This window comes from Auxenochlorella protothecoides, assembly GCF_000733215.1.
Source record: "Auxenochlorella protothecoides strain 0710 unplaced genomic scaffold scaffold13, whole genome shotgun sequence".
Taxonomy (NCBI): Eukaryota; Viridiplantae; Chlorophyta; class Trebouxiophyceae; order Chlorellales; family Chlorellaceae; genus Auxenochlorella; species Auxenochlorella protothecoides.
The window spans coordinates 68,321-85,931 of record NW_011934200.1 but is presented as its reverse complement, the minus strand read 5'-3'; the positions used below and the strand labels follow the sequence as shown (position 1 = coordinate 85,931).

The 17,611-nt window shown below is 63.9% G+C and overlaps 8 protein-coding genes across 8 annotated transcripts in view; 4 read left to right on the top strand and 4 right to left on the bottom strand.

Moving 5' to 3' along the window:
* Nucleotides 1–1,674: 1,674 nt before the first annotated feature.
* Nucleotides 1,675–2,872, bottom strand: F751_1350 (Vacuolar protein sorting-associated protein 24-like protein 1; the record flags this gene model as incomplete). The annotated part of the gene is made up of 6 exons (XM_011398669.1): nucleotides 1,675–1,713; nucleotides 1,819–1,922; nucleotides 2,108–2,218; nucleotides 2,399–2,501; nucleotides 2,591–2,667; nucleotides 2,758–2,872. The coding sequence occupies 6 exons, from the start codon at nucleotides 2,870–2,872 to the stop codon at nucleotides 1,675–1,677; spliced, it is 549 nt and encodes a 182-aa protein (XP_011396971.1).
* A 293-nt stretch (nucleotides 2,873–3,165) lies between these two features.
* Nucleotides 3,166–4,074, bottom strand: F751_1349 (hypothetical protein; the record flags this gene model as incomplete). Its single annotated transcript, XM_011398668.1, has 4 exons — nucleotides 3,166–3,306; nucleotides 3,421–3,516; nucleotides 3,694–3,771; nucleotides 3,898–4,074. 4 exons carry the CDS (start codon nucleotides 4,072–4,074, stop codon nucleotides 3,166–3,168), a joined length of 492 nt encoding a protein of 163 aa, XP_011396970.1.
* Nucleotides 4,075–4,415: 341 nt separating this feature from the next.
* On the top strand, nucleotides 4,416–5,664 carry F751_1348 (hypothetical protein; the record flags this gene model as incomplete). Its single annotated transcript, XM_011398667.1, has 5 exons — nucleotides 4,416–4,497; nucleotides 4,584–4,672; nucleotides 4,970–5,113; nucleotides 5,418–5,478; nucleotides 5,591–5,664. The coding sequence occupies 5 exons, from the start codon at nucleotides 4,416–4,418 to the stop codon at nucleotides 5,662–5,664; spliced, it is 450 nt and encodes a 149-aa protein (XP_011396969.1).
* Nucleotides 5,665–6,043: 379 nt separating this feature from the next.
* Nucleotides 6,044–8,521, bottom strand: F751_1347 (Succinate dehydrogenase [ubiquinone] flavoprotein subunit 1, mitochondrial; the record flags this gene model as incomplete). Its single annotated transcript, XM_011398666.1, has 4 exons — nucleotides 6,044–6,485; nucleotides 6,688–7,846; nucleotides 8,113–8,195; nucleotides 8,340–8,521. The coding sequence occupies 4 exons, from the start codon at nucleotides 8,519–8,521 to the stop codon at nucleotides 6,044–6,046; spliced, it is 1,866 nt and encodes a 621-aa protein (XP_011396968.1).
* Nucleotides 8,522–9,276: 755 nt separating this feature from the next.
* F751_1346 (Protein phosphatase 2C and cyclic nucleotide-binding/kinase domain-containing protein) lies at nucleotides 9,277–11,092 on the top strand (the record flags this gene model as incomplete). Its single annotated transcript, XM_011398665.1, has 5 exons — nucleotides 9,277–9,621; nucleotides 9,942–10,109; nucleotides 10,218–10,401; nucleotides 10,607–10,740; nucleotides 10,961–11,092. The coding sequence occupies 5 exons, from the start codon at nucleotides 9,277–9,279 to the stop codon at nucleotides 11,090–11,092; spliced, it is 963 nt and encodes a 320-aa protein (XP_011396967.1).
* Nucleotides 11,093–11,691: 599 nt separating this feature from the next.
* F751_1345 (Transcription initiation factor IIB-2) lies at nucleotides 11,692–13,516 on the bottom strand (the record flags this gene model as incomplete). Its single annotated transcript, XM_011398664.1, has 4 exons — nucleotides 11,692–11,766; nucleotides 11,984–12,358; nucleotides 13,246–13,314; nucleotides 13,409–13,516. 4 exons carry the CDS (start codon nucleotides 13,514–13,516, stop codon nucleotides 11,692–11,694), a joined length of 627 nt encoding a protein of 208 aa, XP_011396966.1.
* A 310-nt stretch (nucleotides 13,517–13,826) lies between these two features.
* Nucleotides 13,827–15,153, top strand: F751_1344 (RWD domain-containing protein 1; the record flags this gene model as incomplete). Its single annotated transcript, XM_011398663.1, has 5 exons — nucleotides 13,827–13,896; nucleotides 13,997–14,101; nucleotides 14,213–14,282; nucleotides 14,372–14,501; nucleotides 14,737–15,153. The coding sequence occupies 5 exons, from the start codon at nucleotides 13,827–13,829 to the stop codon at nucleotides 15,151–15,153; spliced, it is 792 nt and encodes a 263-aa protein (XP_011396965.1).
* Nucleotides 15,154–16,175: 1,022 nt separating this feature from the next.
* The window catches only part of F751_1343 (putative serine/threonine-protein kinase), a gene marked incomplete at both ends in the record, with an annotated part of 6,747 nt that continues 5,311 nt past the window's right edge, over nucleotides 16,176–17,611 (top strand). Inside the window, one exon of the mRNA XM_011398662.1 lies at nucleotides 16,176–16,274. Within this exon, the coding sequence (XP_011396964.1) occupies nucleotides 16,176–16,274 (99 nt within the window). The remainder of the gene's footprint in view (nucleotides 16,275–17,611) is intronic.

Sequence of the window (17,611 nt, the reverse complement as noted above, 5' to 3'; positions counted from 1 at the left end):
ACGGCAGCAGCAGCGACGGCGAGGGGGAGGGGGGGTACGACGACGGCGACGACGACGACGGCGGCGGCAGGGGCGGCGTGCGCGGCAAGCGCCGCCCGCCGTACGCGACCTACCCCGCCGCGGCGTCGTCCAGCGACGGAGGCGGCCGGCCCCGCCGTGCGCGCCGGCCCTCGCACAAGCTGGCCGAGGGCGGGCAGCGCCGGCGCGGCGCGGGCGCGAGCTCCGACTCGTCCGACGAGGGCGAGTCCGGGCGTGGGCAGGCGCGCGGCGGCAAGCGCGCCCGCGAGAGTGGGCCGGTGCGGTTGAATTCGGGGGGCGGCGCGGCCGCGCCAGGGCCCTTCCGCGACGCGGCGGCAGCCTTCGCGCCGCCGCCGCCCGCGCCGCCCTCGGCCGCCGCCGCGCCCGTGCCGCCCATCTTCGTGATCACGGACCCGGCGCTGCTGGTGCCCGCGCACCTGCGCTCGCCGCTGCGGCCCTCCATGGCCTCCGCTCCGGACCTGGCGCGCTCCGGGTCGCTGGGTGGGCTGCCGCGCTCCGCGGCGCCCTCGCCCCCGCCCAGCCAGCCCCAGCTGGCCGCCGGCATCGCCGAGCTGCTGGTGAGTGGTGGGGGAGGGAGAACGGAGGGAGGGGTGGGGTCGAGTTGCGAGCAGCGTGCAGGGGTTGGACCCGCGGCCGTGTGGGAGTGTGGATGGCGTTCCGCGGACCGAATGTTTTCAAGAGTTCCCAAGCAGCATGTCGGCCGGCCTGCTCACGCCCACCCACCCCTGCGCCCACCCAGGCCCCGCACATGGCGCTGCCGGACATCCCCGCCCCGCCCCCCGCGGCGGGCGGCGCCGCGCCGTACGGCGCGGGGGAGGGCGCAGAGGCCCTCCGTGCCGGCTCCGCGCCCGCCGGTCTGCCGGGCCTGGCAGGCCTGGACAAGCTGGCGGCCGCGGGCGACGGCCTCGCCCCCGGCGCCGGCCTGCACCCCCTTCTGCTGCCCATGACCGGCGACCTGGCGGGGTTGGTGACCTCCGCGGCCGCCTTTGGCATGCCCGCCGACGGGCACCCACCCCTGCTCTCCGTGGCGCCGCTCTCCGTGCCCATGTACCTGGGCCAGGGCAGCACCGCGCAGGGCCTGCCGCCCGGCGCCGCGGCCGAGGGCACGGGACCGGCGCCGGCCCAGCAGCCGGAGCAGCCGGAGTTCGACGTGCTGGCCTGGCTGGAGGACGCCACGCCAAGGGCCGCCCCCCCGCGTCCGACTTGAGCTGGGGCTGCCGTGCCGAGGCAGGGAGGCATCGTGTCGGCCCCGCCCTGCGTTTCCTTCGATCGCCCCAGCCCCAGGACGCGCTCGCGCAATGCCCCACTGTGCCCCCTTCTAAAACCCTGGTTCAACCTGCCATCCATTCGCCCTCGTCGCCATGAGACGCCTGACACTCTCTGTTTTACATTCCTTTTCGGCACACACAAGGACGAGGTAGTGGGGCGGAGGGGCCCGGCATGCAGGTCCATCCACCTGACCCCAGGATTGGATTCGGTGGCCTGCCAACTGTTCATATGCTTGCCTGCCCCTGTGGGGTGGGACAATGAGGGTCCCTGCACGACGAGTGCAGGAATGACGAATCCCATGCGCAGGAAAATTGCGATGCTTGGTCGTCCATGCATCGCCAGCAGATGACTGGCGAGTCCTCCCGCTCAGGAGCGCATGGCCGCCAGGCGCGAGGCCAGGTCGTCCTCGTCCTCCGCCCCCGCCGCCTCGGCGCGCTCCGGCGCCGCCACGCGGCGGCTGGGCGCCGAGGCCATCTGCGCCAGGGTCTCCCCTGCCACTTCTTGGAGGACCTTGTCCACCGCCTCCGCGCTTTCCTCCTCCAGCCCCTCCTCGTCCATGGCGGAGTCCATGGTGTCCGCCACCAGCTCCTCCAGCACACCAGCCTTATACATCTCTGTTCAGTTTATGTAGGGAGGGTATGGGGTGTGGGAAGGGGCACCAATCGTTGTGGACCTGCCTGTTGAGATCAGGGACGCATGCTCGTGCAGGCCTTCCAAAGCAGGAGCTCTACCAGCTGTAGCTCAGACCCCTGGGTCCCCTTGCATATCTCACCATCGCCAGAATACCCACCTCACTCACCCTTGGACATTTCGCGCATGGTGGCCTGCATCTGGGGGATCTTGGTCAGGCTGTTCACCAGCTTCATGACCTCGGAGCTCTTGCTCAGGGTGCCAGCTACGCTGGCCATGGCTTCAAGAGGTGAGGGACGGGCAAGGGTGTGAGGAGCGTGCTGAGTCAGCGCCGTGCGGGGGCCCGCTGAGCCGAGAAGCAAGGGCACAACATTCAGCCCAGCATGTTGCACGCATCCTTGTGTAAACTGGGTGGACTCCATATGAAGCACATGCACGGGCACATGGACCCATGCCTCACCGAGTTGCTCAGACAACTGGGTGGAAAGCGAGATCATGGTGGCCTTGTTAACGGCCAGCTTTCCCACAGTCCGTCGGATGGTCACCACCTCCTTGGCAATGATCTGTGAAGGGCTGGGCGAGCCTGGGTTTGGTGCCCATCCTAGGAGGATCCCCCTCCAGGGCATGCATGCGCAATGCTCTTGTGGGTCACCTTGGCTGAGGTGACATCCCCTCGCTTGGCAGCATCCTTGATGAGCTTCACCGCACCCCGCTGTTCCCGCTGCATGTCTGCGGATGGTTTGTCAATTGCTTGCCTTCAATCTCCATCTAGAAATACTGACTCTGTTCACACCTGCGGCTGACACACCCCTCCCTCACCCAATATTTGCCGGTCGATGCCACGAATCTCCTTGCGGATGGTGGACTGCCATGTCCGCACCAGCTGCTTGGGATCCTCTTTCTTGAAGGGATTCCAGCTCTTCTGTCCGAGCATGGTACGAGTTCACTGCATCTCAATTTGGCATACTCGACAGGGGACGATCACTTTGTCTGGGGCGGAGTGGTGAGCAAGTGCCTCGCGACAGGTATCGAGGATCACCACCATGAATAAGAGTAACAAGATACAATGATTTAGCAGTCGATGGATACAAGACATCGCTTGCTTGCGTAGAAAGCAGCGAAGTCATTTCATCTATTTGAGCGCAAACCGATGAGGAGGGCTGAATGATGCCTCAGGGAACAGCTTACATCCGGCAAATGATCAGGGCAGAAGTACACTCCTTGAACTCACGCAGCTGCAGTGTCCAGATTTACGTCCTGCTTGGCAGACTCAGCCCTTTTTGCCTGCTCCTCCAACACATCCTCCTCTTTGGAGTCGGCCAGCTTCTTGAGCACAGAGTGCTCGTCCGAATAGGCAGCCTCCAGCGCCTAAACAGATATAACAGGATGTGGTGAGGGTGATTTTATATCACCAAGATGCCATCTCTGAATCATCTCAGCAGCTTGATGCATTCCACACCCATGCGGTCCTTCAAGGCCTACCTCTTGAAATGCAGCAAGAACCTTGGTGAACTCGGGATTGGAAAGGTGCTTCTTGATCTTGTCTAGAGCCTTAATCTGTGCGTCAACCTTCTCCCACTGTGCAAGAGGAAAGAGGTTGTGGGATCCAAGCCCTTATCATTTCTTCCCTCATGAAGACATTTTGGTAACAATTCCGTACCACTCATCGTAACCAATTTATAGCAGTACATGAGGGCTCTGACTGCGATTCCATTGAATATATTAAGCTGCCCATGTCTTTCAATTTACACCCACCTGATCTACCAGGCTCTTTGCCAGCGACTCCCCATCCTCTTCTTCCTTGATCGCTGGGATGAGCACCGACTTGCTGGCCTATGCAGGTAGATATGATCACTGAAGCATTGTGAACGGTTTCCTCATGAGTAGCAGACCCGACCTGCGAGACCAGACATTCGTTCTCTCTTTGCAGTCCTCTCATGACACCCTCCAAAATCGCACCGCCGATTGCAGCTGGGCTTGGAAGGTGATGTAGTGGACGACCTTCTCAATATCATGGTCCTTCTCTGCCTTGACAATATTGTTCAGCACAGCGAGGGCGGTCTTCGCGTTGGCGTGACTCGCAAGGGTGAGACCCACAATGCTCGGGGGCCTCAAAGTCTTGGCGGATTCCGGCATCGTGGGGACAGAGCAGTTGTGTACGGAGGGATCGACAGGAAATGTACTTTAAAATGCTGTAAATTTATCCTACAGCTTTCGGAATCACAATCCTTGCCACCATGCGCACCTGGATCGCGGTAGAACTGCACCATGTTACCGTCACCACTCACAACGACGGCACCTGCGGTCCTGCTAGATGGCAGCTGCAGATCGAGTAGCTGGTACGCACGCCCAGTCTCACACCTCATTCAGAGATGACAATAGCACATTGATCAGAATTCGTGAAGTCGCGATTTGAGCTCCGAAAAGGTACCCAGAGGCTCGAAAACTATCCTCTCAGATCTCCTGCCTTGGCCGCCATGGCTGGGACGAGATCGACGAAGACGAAGGATGCCAAAAAGCAGAAGCTCGAAGGTGGAGCACGGGACGCAGCCTATTCGGGTTTGGGAACTCGAGACACGTTCGTCCTCGCGATCAGGTGTGATTCCGTCGCCCGCTGAAGTCACGATCACTGCCCGTGGTTTCAGGTCCTGAGGAGCTCCCGACACCGACTGTGGTCGAGGTCGTCACCGCTGAGAACAACGAGCTCAGCATCCTGTTGCACCACGCTCAGAAGGTAATCGGATTGGTGTGCAAGCAAGGATCAAGGCTTTCTTGTGAGGTTGCAAAATTCTCGTTGCGCTGCGCGCCATTCTTTAGGGACGTTATGCAAACATCGACATCCTTGATCTCAGGCGGCGGAGAAAGATTCGTCCTCAGAGCTGTTGGAGCGGCTGGTGAGCTACACAGGACATTTGGATTGTTTATAGCTGTCATGATTCCAGTCGCAATGTGTCTCTTGTGATACAGCATGACCAATGCTGTGATCAGAGGGCATTGCCCCCCTTCCACATTCCCACGCCACTCACCGCAGACGGACTCTGTGGCCATTGGAGTTCGGCTGCAGTCTCAGGCTCGCCTGGATGTACTCATCCCTTTCCTCTCCGACAAACTCGGCGAGGATGAGACGAAGAGCGTGAAGAAGCTCCAGGAAGATCTCGAGAGCGATCTGAAGAAGGTGATGCGGTTGGCCCTGCTGCGATCAAAGGCTACATGTTAATCCACCCATGCATGCGATCAGTCGTGCCCGTCTTGTCTTGGGGTTGCGTCTGGTCAAGAGAGATCCCCACTTCTTGATGCATTCCAAGTCATATCTCCCAGGCTCTGGAGCAGCGCAAAGACGGGGCAGACACGCTTAAGAGCACATTGACGGCCTTCCTCAAGGTACTTGTTGTTTGTGTGTACAAGTTTCAGCATGTGGTGCCCATGTATGATTATAGATCCTCAGCCAGACGCCCCATCCCTTGATTACCCCCGCACAGGACTTCCAAGCGAGCGTCAAGAAGCTGGAGACGGGTCCGCTTGCCCAGCTCGTAGAGCAGGGTGAGATTCTGGGTGGTTGATCAGTGGGAAACTCAGCACATCGAGTTGGTGATGATTGTTCGACACAACTCCCCCTGCGAGTTGTCAGGTTTCCTTCCTTCCCCTCGTGCAGGCGTCGACCTGACGGAGATCACGCCCAAGTACTTGAAGGCCAAGGAGTCTGCCAGCATCGAGGCCCGGGCCTAGATTCTGGGGCTCCTACGTGAGTGGTGCATGGAGTCTGCTTGTCCAGCCTGTGGGCCGACCGGTCATCCTCCACTGGTATTCCCGTGTGATCCTTTGTTATTGTGTGATGATGAAAACACCGTACCCCACCCCTTCCTGCACCCATGTGTCTGCTGACCCTGGCTACAGGGCGTAGATTCCACGACAGGTGTGCATTCAACGACTGCTGTGCGCCGGAGAGGCATGGGAGGGGCGCCCCATCGGGGGCCAGCCATGCGCCCTCGGTGCCAAGAAATTTGTTGGTAGGGGTGGCAGGGGTCTCGGCCAAGGGCGCTGCGCGTCCCCCCGGACCCCTGATTCTCCGCGTGCTCGTTCTCCAAAGAAACCCCAGCCCCCGCGCTCAGTAGACGCGGGCCTTGGGCGGGATGTGTGGCATCTCATCGTCCAGGGGCTGGTCGTGCACGGGCCTGTAATCCACGCGCACCTTGTCCTTGCCCCAGTCGAACCAGGCCACGGTGTGCTTCATCCAGTCCTTGTCGTCGCGCTCCTTGAAGTCCTCGCGCGAGTGCGCGCCGCGCGACTCCTTCCGCGCCTCCGCAGAGTGCATGGTGATTGCCGCGTTGATCAGGCAGTTCTCCAGCTCCAGCGCCTCCACCATGTCGGTGTTCCACACCATGCTCCGGTCCTTCACCCCCAGGTCGGCAAAGGAGTCGACGCAGGCGTCGATGGCCGCGCAGCCCTCCTCCAGCGTCGACTGGGTGCGGAACACCGCCGCGTCGCGCTGCATCACGCGCTGCATGGTCCGCCGGATGCTGGACGCGGGCAGGGAACCCTTGGCGTTCCTGTGGGAGGGTGGGGTTGGGCTTGATGGGTCTGGGGTTACCAGGTTTTTTTTTTGGGGGGGGAGGGGTTGATGGGGTGATGCATCATGGTGCATGCATGCCTCCCCCCACGCGGACAGGTTGAGGGAGGAGTCGACGACGTCGAACGCAGTGGGTGTGACCCTGGGGTGGTGACCCTCCACACCCACCCAGGACCACCCACCTGATCCTATCCAGGCGAGCGATGGCCTCGTCGCCGGCGCCCTCCGGCAGCGGGGCGTGGGTCTGGCCCGGCTTCACCGTCTCGCCGACGCGCAGCGCGCAGGCGCGGCCGAACACCACGATGTCCAGCAGGGAGTTGGCGCCCAGGCGGTTGGCGCCGTGCACCGAGGCGGAGGCGGCCTCCCCCGCGGCCATGAGCCCCGGCACCACGGCGTCGGGGTTGGCGGCGGTGGGGCGCACCACCTCGCCGTGGTGGTTGGTGGGCACGCCGCCCATGTTGTAGTGCACGGTGGGGATGACGGGGATGGGCTCGCGCGTGACGTCCACGCCCGCGAAGATGGCCGCCGTCTCCGAGATGCCCGGCAGGCGCTCCGCCAGCAGCTCGGGGGGCAGGTGGTCCAGGTGCAGGTGGATGTGGTCGGCCTCGGGCCCCACGCCGCGCCCCTCCCGGATCTCCATGGTCATGGAGCGCGAGACGACGTCGCGCGAGGCCAGGTCCTTGGCCGTCGGCGCGTAGCGCTCCATGAAGCGCTCGCCCTGCGCGTTGCGCAGCACGCCGCCCTCGCCGCGCGAGCCCTCGGTGATGAGGCACCCCGCGCCGTAGATGCCGGTGGGGTGGAACTGCACGAACTCCATGTCCTGCATGGGCAGGCCCGCACGCGCGGCCATGGCGCCGCCGTCGCCCGTGCAGGTGTGCGCGGAGGTGCAGGAGAAGTAGGACCGCCCCGCGCCGCCCGTGGCCAGGATGGTCTGGTGCGCGCGGAAGCGGTGCAGCGTGCCGTCCTCCATGCACAGCGCCAGCAGGCCGCGGCAGGCGCCGTCGGCGTCCATGATCAGGTCCAGCGCAAAGTACTCCACGAAGAAGCGGACGTCGTGCTGCATGGCCGCGCCGTACAGCGTGTGCAGCATGGCGTGCCCCGTGCGGTCGGCGGCCGCCGCGCAGCGGTACGCCTGCCCGCCGTTGCCAAAGTCCAGGCTCTGCCCGCCAAACGCGCGCTGGTAGATCTTGCCCTCGTCGGTGCGGGAGAAGGGCAGGCCGTAGTTCTCCAGCTCGATGACGGCCTTGGGCGCCTCGCGACACATGTACTCGATCGCGTCCTGGTCGCCCAGCCAGTCGCTGCCCTTGATGGTGTCGTACGCGTGCCACCGCCAGTCGTCCTCTGGCGGTGGGGAGGACAGGAGGACCATGTGAGTGTGCGTGTGAAGGGGTGTGGGGATCCCATCTCCAGGCGCAAAAGAAGAGGGCGCAGCAGTGTGAACGGGGGTGGCATGGGCATTGGGAGGGGCGCATCCGCGCAGGACCGAGCCGCAGCGCCACCCGACGCGGCACGACCCACCCAGGGCCACACGTTCAGGGCAAGGGGAATACTCCCCCCACCACCACACCGACCCACCACCCACCCCCCAATACAATTCTGGCACCCACCAGTCATGTTCCCGAGGGCGGCATTGATGCCCCCCTGAGCCGCAACCGTGTGGGAGCGGGTGGGAAACAGCTTGGTGATACACCTGGGGCGGGGAGGGGAGTGGGTCCCGGTGAGTCCACGACCCTTGGCCCGAACGTGCATTGGCCACGCTCAAAAATACATTGGAGTGAATGCATGCGGTTGCGATCTGAAGCTGCGCACAGGTCACTTCCGTGGCGCCACTCACGCAGTGTTGAACCCGAGCTCCGACAGGCCCACGGAAGCCCGCAGGCCCGCCCCGCCGGCTCCGACCACGATGGCATCGTAGGTGTGATCAATGATGGGGTACGCAGTTTTCCCAACGGAGAAGGAACGGGTTCCTCCCAGCAGGCGCCCCAGGACGGTGGCAGCCTGCCTGCCGGGCAACATTGTGAAACAAACCACCTGGATCCACGCAATGCTCTGGCCAACTCGCGTCACGCTGTGGGGTTAACGCTTTTGACTTCACTGTTTTTCCACCCCACGCCCTTGATTGGTGAGGGCGAGGCCATGAGAAAATGATGACTCACGCCCTGTGCCACGCGGGCGGAGGTACTGCACAATCGCCCGATCCAACTCACGCCTCTTTGGGGGCCCGAGCACGTTGCGCAAAACGCGACAGACCCACCCGGCCCGCATGCAAGTCCTGGACGTCGCTCACCGACGTACATACCTTGATCTATCGTATGCACCACGCGCTCGTGGGCACAGCACACGCGACGGACCCATCATAATCCCGAGTTCCAGCAGCCCCCGACACCGGCACCGTGCCAGCTCCCACCAACTCGGCAGCCAGCCTGTACCCTAGTCGCTCCCTCCAGGCCCCTCAATCCCTGCGTCCGCCTCGAATCCGGTCGCTTCCGTGACCCAAGCTTGGGCGCATGGGTTGTGCATCCTCCAAACCCGAAATCCCACTGGGGCCGGCGGAGGTCGTGAAGCCGCAGCCCTCCCCCGTCCAGCCCTCCCCCGCCCAGGCCATCCCCGCCCAGGCCGGCACCATCACCTACTCCAGCACGCCCCCCACCCGCGCCAGCACTCCCCCCACCTACGCCAGGCCCTCACCCTTCGATGGCCCCAGCATGCCCAAGCCACCCGCCCCGGCGGCGCCCTCCCCCGCCGGCAAGCCCCCGCCCTCCCCCGCGGGGATGAGCCCCGCCGCCTCCGGCGGCATGACCCCGCGCATGAGCGAGACGGTGTGGCTGGCGCCGGCCATGTCCTCCCTGTCCAGCTGGCTGTCCCCCGCCAGCTCTGGCACGACCTCGCTGGACCGCTGGGGCTCGCGCCAGTCCGGCGAGGTGCTGGCCCCCTCCCTGCCCTTGCGGTGCGCCCTGGTCAGCAAGGTGGGCACCTACCCCAACAAGCCGGACCGCGAGAACGAGGACTCCGGGGCGTGCATGGACCTGACGGGGCACCCGGGGGTCTGGGTGTTTGGCGTCTTCGACGGCCACGGGCCGCAGGGCGCCGAGTGCTCCCGCCTTGCGCTGGAGAAGGTGAGCGGTGGGCGGCTGCGAGGGGGCCCATGCGCGGCGATGTCGGGAGAGCGCCCGTCGATTTGCAGGCGTGGACGAGATTGGCGCCGATGAGGTGCAGGCTTGCTGCTCTGTGCGCAGCGCGGTTGGAGAAACAGGAAGATGATCTCATGGATCGATCCTGACCCTCCAGATACTCCCTCAACCACCTGGCTGCCACTTCCTCGCAACCCCTCAACCCCCCCCCCCCCCCTCCGCCCTGAAGCCCCCCCGCATGGCGGCCCCATGACCGTCTGTGACCCACCATCAACAGTCCTTTCCCCCCTCCTCCTCCCGCCCAGGTAACCCAGCGGCTGCCCGTGCAGCTGCACAAGACGCACAGCGACGTGGGCAAGGCACTGACGCAGGCGCTGATCGAGGCCGACTCGTCCCTGCACCGCCACAAAACGCGGACCACGCTGAGCGGGACCACCGCGCTGATGGGCGTGGTCAGCGGCGCCACGCTGACCGTGGCGCACGTGGGCGACTCGCGCGCGGTGCTGGCGACGCGCGCCGCGCCGGGCGCGGCGCCCACCGCGCGCCAGCTCACCGTGGACCACACGCCGCGCGTGCCGGAGGAGCACGAGCGCGTGACGCGGGCGGGGGCGGTGATCCTCACCGTGGACCAGCTGGAGGGCATCAAGGACAAGAGCCTGCAGTGCTGGGGGCCGGAGTTCGACGGCGATGGCGATCCGCCCCGCGTCTGGGCGCCCAACGCCGACTGGCCAGGCACCGCCTTCACGCGCTCCCTGGGGGACAGGGGTGAGTCGGTTTGAGGCGGTGGGAGGACATGGAGGAGGGGGGGCGGGGGGTATGAACATAGAGGGGATCAGGACCGGCGAGGACATCAGAGGGGTGACGTCTCTTCGACCGGGAGAAGCTGAGACCTGACAATGCTTGCCCTGTCCATGCACCCACAGTCAACGTCATGACCCCCTCCCAACCAAATCTGCCCGCATCTTCTCAGTTGCCAAGCGGCTGGGCGTGATCTGCGTCCCGGAGATCACCACGGTCGAGATCAATCCCGCCACCACGCCCTTCCTCATCATGGCCTCGGACGGCATCTGGGAGTTCATCTCCCCACAGGCAGCGGTGGACCTGGTGAGGCGTGGAAGGGTGGAAAGGGGTCTGCTAGGTTGGGCTAGAACTGTTGGTGTCTTCACCTCAGGCCCGCATAGAAAGTAGGGTCAGAGCCGAGAGTTCATTGGTGGAGAGGGCGTCGCTCGACCATCCCTCCCCTCACCTTTAACCCTGGCCCGACCCTTACTCATCGTACCGCCCCCCCCAAAATTAACAAGAATTTCTATCATCATTGTGCCAGGTGGCACAGTACACCGACCCGCTGGAGGCTGCGGAGAAGCTGGTGGAGCAGGCGTACAACACGTGGCTTGCCAACGAGCCCCGCAGCGACGACATCACCGTCATCATCGTGGCGTTTGACGAGGCAGCGTGAGCGATGAGCCGGCGACGCCCTCGGCTGGCTGGGTCGGGCCCGTGGACTCGCAGCAGGCCCGCACCCGCCCCCCCTCTGCACAAACACAACATGCCCCTTTTCCTGGCTGGCACTGACGCTTGGACCGCAGGGCCTCCCATGCCTTGAAACACCCAACACTGAAGCTTGTGCCCTCTGTGACTGGGCGCCACCCTTTCCTGACGGAAACACTTTCTTCTAGCCTACATCCCAACCCTCCCCGGAGTCTTGGTGCATTGGCCCTGCACCAGCACATGCTCACCTTGCCCGTCGCAAAGCGTGCACAGCGCAGATGCTGGCGCTTCCCACCCTGCCTCGCACATCCCTTCAACCCTGCCACTCGGGCTGTGCTCTTGAGCTGACGGAACCCCTCCGCACCATGTCCAGCCCCGTCCATGCCGCAAAGGCTTTGAGATCTGTTTGCCCATGTGCTGTGCCACCCTGTTTGCCGCTGTGCTTGTTGTGAACGAAATTGGATTGCACGGAGGTTCCCAGTGAAAAGCCAGCGAGAGCATGAGCGCAGGGCGGTGGATGGAGCATGGCGAGGGGAGGATCACAGTCACTGACCAGGGCCCCGGCCGTCACGCCGGCGCAGGCAGCTTGGCCGCGTCCTCCACGTTCACCAGGGCCCGGTCCATCTTCTGGAACAGCCTCGCCTGCGCAGGCGGCATGGAAGTTGCGCGAGTGCCATGAGGAGGCGCGCGTGGGTGACCAGGGAATGCTGCAGCCTCACGAGGCTCAGGCGCCCATGCTCCTCAGATCAGAGTCCTGCCAACGCGCGCCATCCCCATTCAAGTCCCCTCCTCTACGCCCCCTTTCCCGTTCGCATTGGTTCTCTTTGCCCCCCCACCCCCCTCCCAAAACCCAACCCACCAGGTGCGGGTACATGTCTCGGTACACGGCCTTGATGGTGGCCTCCGCCACGCCGCAGGCCTTGCTGATGTCCTCCAGGCTGGGCCGGCGCGAGGCGGTGGGCAGCAGGGCCACGACATGGATCACGGCCCCCACGATGCTGGGCGGGCTCTTGCCGTGCCAGGGCGCGTGCTCCGCGGTCTCAGGCCCCGACTGCGGCAGCGCGGCGTTGGCCAGGCCCACCCCCCGCCGCATGTCGGCGTTGTCCATGGCCAGCTTGGACATGTTGCGCCGCATGTAGTTGGCGGGGTGGTTGGACCCCGCCTCCGACAGCCAGCCCCCCGTCTCCTTCAGCCGCAGGTCCGCCACGATGCTCTTGTACATTTTGCCGATCTCCTGGATGGCGAGACGAGAATGGAAGGAAGGGGGGCGGGAAAGGTAGGGTAGGGATCAGGGGGCTCGAGCGAGATACAGGGAAAGAGGTGGACGATGCAGGGCCCAGGGAGATGTGCACCACGCTTGCGCGAGCTTCACGCCGCCCGACGGGTGTGGCCATGAATGCGCAGGCACTCTGCCGACGCAAAGACCCAGCAGCCGTGTGCCTGGGGTGGGCATCGTGAGCCCTCCTGCCCCATGCCCTCCTTCCTCTTCCCCCCCTTTCCCCCAACCCCACCACCATGCCCACCCACCCGCCCCACCTTCTTGCTGGCCTGGGGCGCGTAGGCGCAGAGCTCCTTGAAGGTGCGCGCAATGTTCTGCTGGCGGCAGGCCATGAAGACGACGGCCGCCTACACCGCCGCCTGGCTCCGCCCCCGCACCGACCGCGACTTCTCGGCGGCTTCCTTGTAGTACTCATTGGCCTGGTGACGGACCACGTCCTGCAGGCTCATGTCGGAGCAGAGACGCCCGATCTCGCGGAAGGCCGCCACCAGGCTGCGGTCGCCGGCGCCGGAGTCGGTGCGGGCCTGCATGCGCTGCAGGCTGCTGGTCAGGCCCTTGTCCACGCCCTTGCCCCCCGTGATCATGGTGGACAGGCCGCCGTCCTTGAGTAAGGGGTTGATGGGGCCGCCCACACGCGTGGGGTCGGCAGACTCCTTGTCCTGGCGGCGCGGGGGGGAGGGGGGGGGGGGCGGGCGGCTGGGGATGGTGATATGGCATACCAAAGGAGAGCATGTGGGTCAGGAATGTGAACAAAGGAAATTGATGCCCGCGCAGCAGGTCAAGGGGCTGCCTGAGGCACCCTGAATCAGAAAGGCCATTCCCCTGCCCGCAACACCCGCTACCTTTTCTGCAAACGTGCGCCACTCGGACCGCTCATCTATAACGTGTGCCTCCACTACCATCCCACAGGACTGCGAGGGGTGTAATCGACGGACGTGAGCATGGAATCCCATGGAAGCAGTGAGGAAAATAGGGACATCCTAATATCCAGTCACCACCACTCACCCTGCAGATGAGGTCCCCCGATGAGTGATCCTCGACAAAGTCACTCTCCCCGCACTCCGGGCATCGCTGCTCGAACTTCATGCGCAGGGCCACGTTGTACCCTGCCATGGCTCCCAAGAGCCCACAGGCCCCTGCGGCCGAGAGGGATCAGGCCCTCGATTTCTCAGTCACGACACACAGGCTCAAATTTAAGTATCAAATGTAGTTTCAGAGCTACCTCCTGGAATCAGATAGAATCGCCCCCCCCAGCATGCACGGGGGAATTGGACCGAGACTGAAATCCCGGGCGCCATGCATATAAGGCGAGACTTAATAAAGGTAAGGCTGCTGCAGGCCGCAGCAAACAACATTTGCATACAACGATGCATCCGAATACTTAGAAGTGGCATTGCCATCGTCGTGTTAGGGCGCTCTCAGCATGGACTACCAGGGCGAGCAGGAGATGGAGCTGGAGGCTCTCCAAGCCATCCTCATGGATGACTTACAAGGTGGGGCCCCTGCGGCAGGGTGACATCAGCTGAGTACACAGGTGATCGTGCAGGGTGGAGAGTGCTGATCCCACCGCGCTTTCCCACCTCCGCACCACAGAGTTGGACGACGGGGTCCCCCAGGGCTGGGACCCCCCTGGGCCGGTCTACCGCATCCTCCTCTCCCCCAAACTAGAGGACGACGAGGTTCAAGACGAGATCCCTGGTGGGCCGCTGGATACAGGGCCGCGGAGGGCCCATCGTGTGTGTGAGCTGTGGCCCACGGAGATCCGAATACAGTGCACCCTGACCAGCTCCCACCACGCCCTGGCTACAGTACAAGCGGAGCTGGTCTTCGCTCACACGCCGACATATCCCGAAACCAGCCCCCTCCTCAGAGCTCGAGGGTGAGTTGGGGGGCCCAGCATTGTCGAGAGTAGGACTCAAATCCAGCATGGTGCTGTTGTCCCACCCCCTTCCCACACTCCCAGCGCAGGGTGAGTGCTCTGAGCGACGCTGATGTGGCGATCCTGCAGGCCACCCTGGACAAGGAGGTCAAGGCCAACCTGGGCATGGCCATGATCTACACGCTGGTCAGCGTGGCGCAGGAGTGGGTCAACGAAAAGGTGGTTTGCTGGGTCTTGGGGAGGGCAGAGGTGACATGTGCACTGCCTCCGGTGGGCTTCCGGTCATGCATTACCAAGGCGAGGATAGGCTGACATGCGCATGTGGCCAGGGTTAGCATGGTCGTTACTTCAATACCAAGGCTGCTACTGGGACTGGCACGTCGAGGCCTCATTTTCGCCACCTGCCCATCATCTTCCCCCCTCCCCCCGCCCTCCCCATTCTGACTGTCCCCAGGCCCTCCAGGCAGCTGCGCCTTCGACCGATCCAGCGCTGCTGCTCCGGAAGGAGCAGGAGGCGGAGGAGGCGAGGCGGGCTGCGCTGCGCGCCCACGGGACGCCGGTCACCCCGGAGACGTTCCTGGCCTGGCAGGAGGCCTTTGCGGCAGAGCGGGCGCTGTCGTCCACGGCCATCACGGAGGGGGTGCACGCCGGCGCCGCCCAGCGTCTGTCCGGCAAGAAGTACTTCCAGATGCAGGAGTCCAAGCACCTGCAGGTCGAGGAGGAGCCTTCTGGGTCGGATGAGGAGGGCTGGGACGTGCCGCTGGAGCGCCAGGGTGGTGCCGGCGACGAGGACGTCGACTTTGACGAGGAGGAGAGCAGCGACGACGAACTGCTCCTGGAGGAGCTCGCGGCTGGGAGGGGTGTGCAATGAGGGCCTGCACAACGCCCATTACTGCTTGGTTGGGCCTCTCAGGGGAAAAGGGCCTCCAAAGCAAATGCTCGCCTGTCTACATGGAGGTGCAGGGACTCTCAGAGCATTGTGTGCAAGGGGAAGCGGGAACTGTGGAAAAAGTATCCTGGGGTGTGATGTAGAAACAGACGTACAAAGGGGATAAAACACATGTGCTTCACTGTTGTCCCAGCTGGGAGACTCGCCGGCCGGGGACAGCAGAGGGGCCCAGCTTGGGCTCCAGGCCCTGGGAGGGGGGAGGCTGGCCTGACCCCTGCTTACTCAACGCCCAGTCCGCGGAATCAAAGTACTTGTGGTCCCGCGGGCCCTGCTTCTTCTTTGGCAACATGCCGCCATATTTTGCACGTAGAATCTGCTCCTGCAGCGCCTCTTCCGATGGAGGGGGAGCACCCTGGGCAGCATATGACGAAGACGAGGGGCAGGGGTGGTGACAAAGGCGCAGGCGCTTCACGGAATTGCATCCGCCCTTGACTGACCGCACGGAGTTGATACATACAACTTGTATTCGTCTCCTCATGCACTGGCTCGCACCCCGTACCGTTGCGCCTGTGGTGGAGGAGGAACCACTCATCCCCGGCTGGAGAAGTCTTTCGAGAAGCGCCTCAGACTCCGTCAAGTGGGAGGATCAGTATGATAGGCAGGTCACAAGAAGGCTCCAGTGTCTGAGGCCTCCAATGTGCTGCTCTGGAACGTCCCAAACACGTTTTCGCAGGAGGGGGGTTTTGATCTACAACTTCACCCCCTCGAGTGTCGTGCAACAGGGCGCGGGCAATCGGGCGGTCCGCGACCATGGGAACACATGTATCCAAACCAATAGCACTCGCACCACTGACTACTGAATAGGCATTGCTTCCTTCAGCAGCATGCCTATGTAGATAGGCAGAATGTCGGCATCTATAACGTGGCGCTCGACACGGAGTTTCGGGGCACGATCGCTGCGGTTGCCCGTCGCATTTATGGGGCGCTGAGGACAGGGCAAGGCCATGGAACGGGGAGTGGAATCGCTTAGCGACGAGCATGCGACTCCACCTTTGGAAGGGGACGCCAGTGCGACGCCCCGCGACGCCCCCCCACAGAGAGATGTGAGTTCACCCCGCGAGAAAGCCAGGCAACCTTGCAGGTGACCGGGAGTCTGCCAACTCACCATCCTCGGATCCCACATCCATTACGCAGGGTGCCACACCGTACACACCCTTCGCGAGCAGTGCGGTGCAGGACGGTGCCCCGGCCGTACCCAAGCGGCTGGGGTTCGCGACCGATGTGAGGCCGCATCGCATGCCCTCCCTCTTCATCCGCCCCGATGAGCACCCGACGTCCAGCGGGAGCAGGATCCAACAGGCATGTTCCGCGCGGGGTGAATCGGCCGGGCATTCGAAAGCCGGTAGTGGGGGCCCATGTGCATGGTGCCTTGGGATGCTCCCCACCCCTCGGCATTGAGGCTCTCACACACCTGCCCGCCTGTTCCCCTGCTGCAGGAGAGCAGTCCAGGTGCTCCCTCGCCCTTCACCGTTGGGAAAAAGCGCCTGAACCGCACCTTCCACGCCGCCAGAGCTCAGGTATGTGTTGCGCAGCATTTAGGCGATGGAGGAGGGGGGAGGAGGTGGTTCGTGGAGACAATGGCTGCCAGGAGCAGCTGCATGGCGGCTGTTTGTCGTCCTGTTTCCCAAAGTAGGATGCAGAGTGGCTTGGAGCGCACATTCTGACCCCTCCATCATCTCCAGGTGCGGCGTGAGCTGCTAGGGTTCTTGGAGGAGGCGCGAGACCTGCAGGCCTCCCAGCCCGCCGACCAGCCCTCCAGCCGGCTGGAGGCCATCATCGCGCTCGCCGAGCGGTGCCGCAACGATGACGTGGACAGCTTCAGGGACTCCATCCAGAGCATTGTCGATGAAGTCGGGGTGAGGAGCCTTGATTTTGAGGGGTGACATAGCCAGTGGGCTGCCGGGGTGGATTTGTGGATGTGTGTGAAGAGGTTGACGGCTGCCAGCATTCCATGCTTGGAGACATGCTCATGGGGTGTAGAGTGCGGGTTGCGTGGGTATGACTGTGTCGCACACCCCCACCGTTCGCACGCATGAGGGGCCATGCTCGTGGGATTAGGATCCTTGTTAAGAGCTTTCCGGGGACCGCACAGATCCACAGAAGCATAAAGTATTTTACTCACCTCCTCCCCCCTTGTCCTCCACACGCCACCCAGGTGCTGCGCTCCGAGGCGGTCGTCCCCGGCGAGCGCGGCCTGGCCACGCGCCTGCTCTTCATCCTCACGCGCTGCAGCCGGCTGGTGCTGAGCGACGAGGGACGGGGCAGCAGTGGCCTGACTCCCGGCCTCTTCCTGCGCGAGCGCGGGCTGGGGCACGTACCGCGCACGCTGCAGCCGCGCCGGCGCGCGCGGGCGCTGCCCACGGGCCCCTCGCGCGGCGTG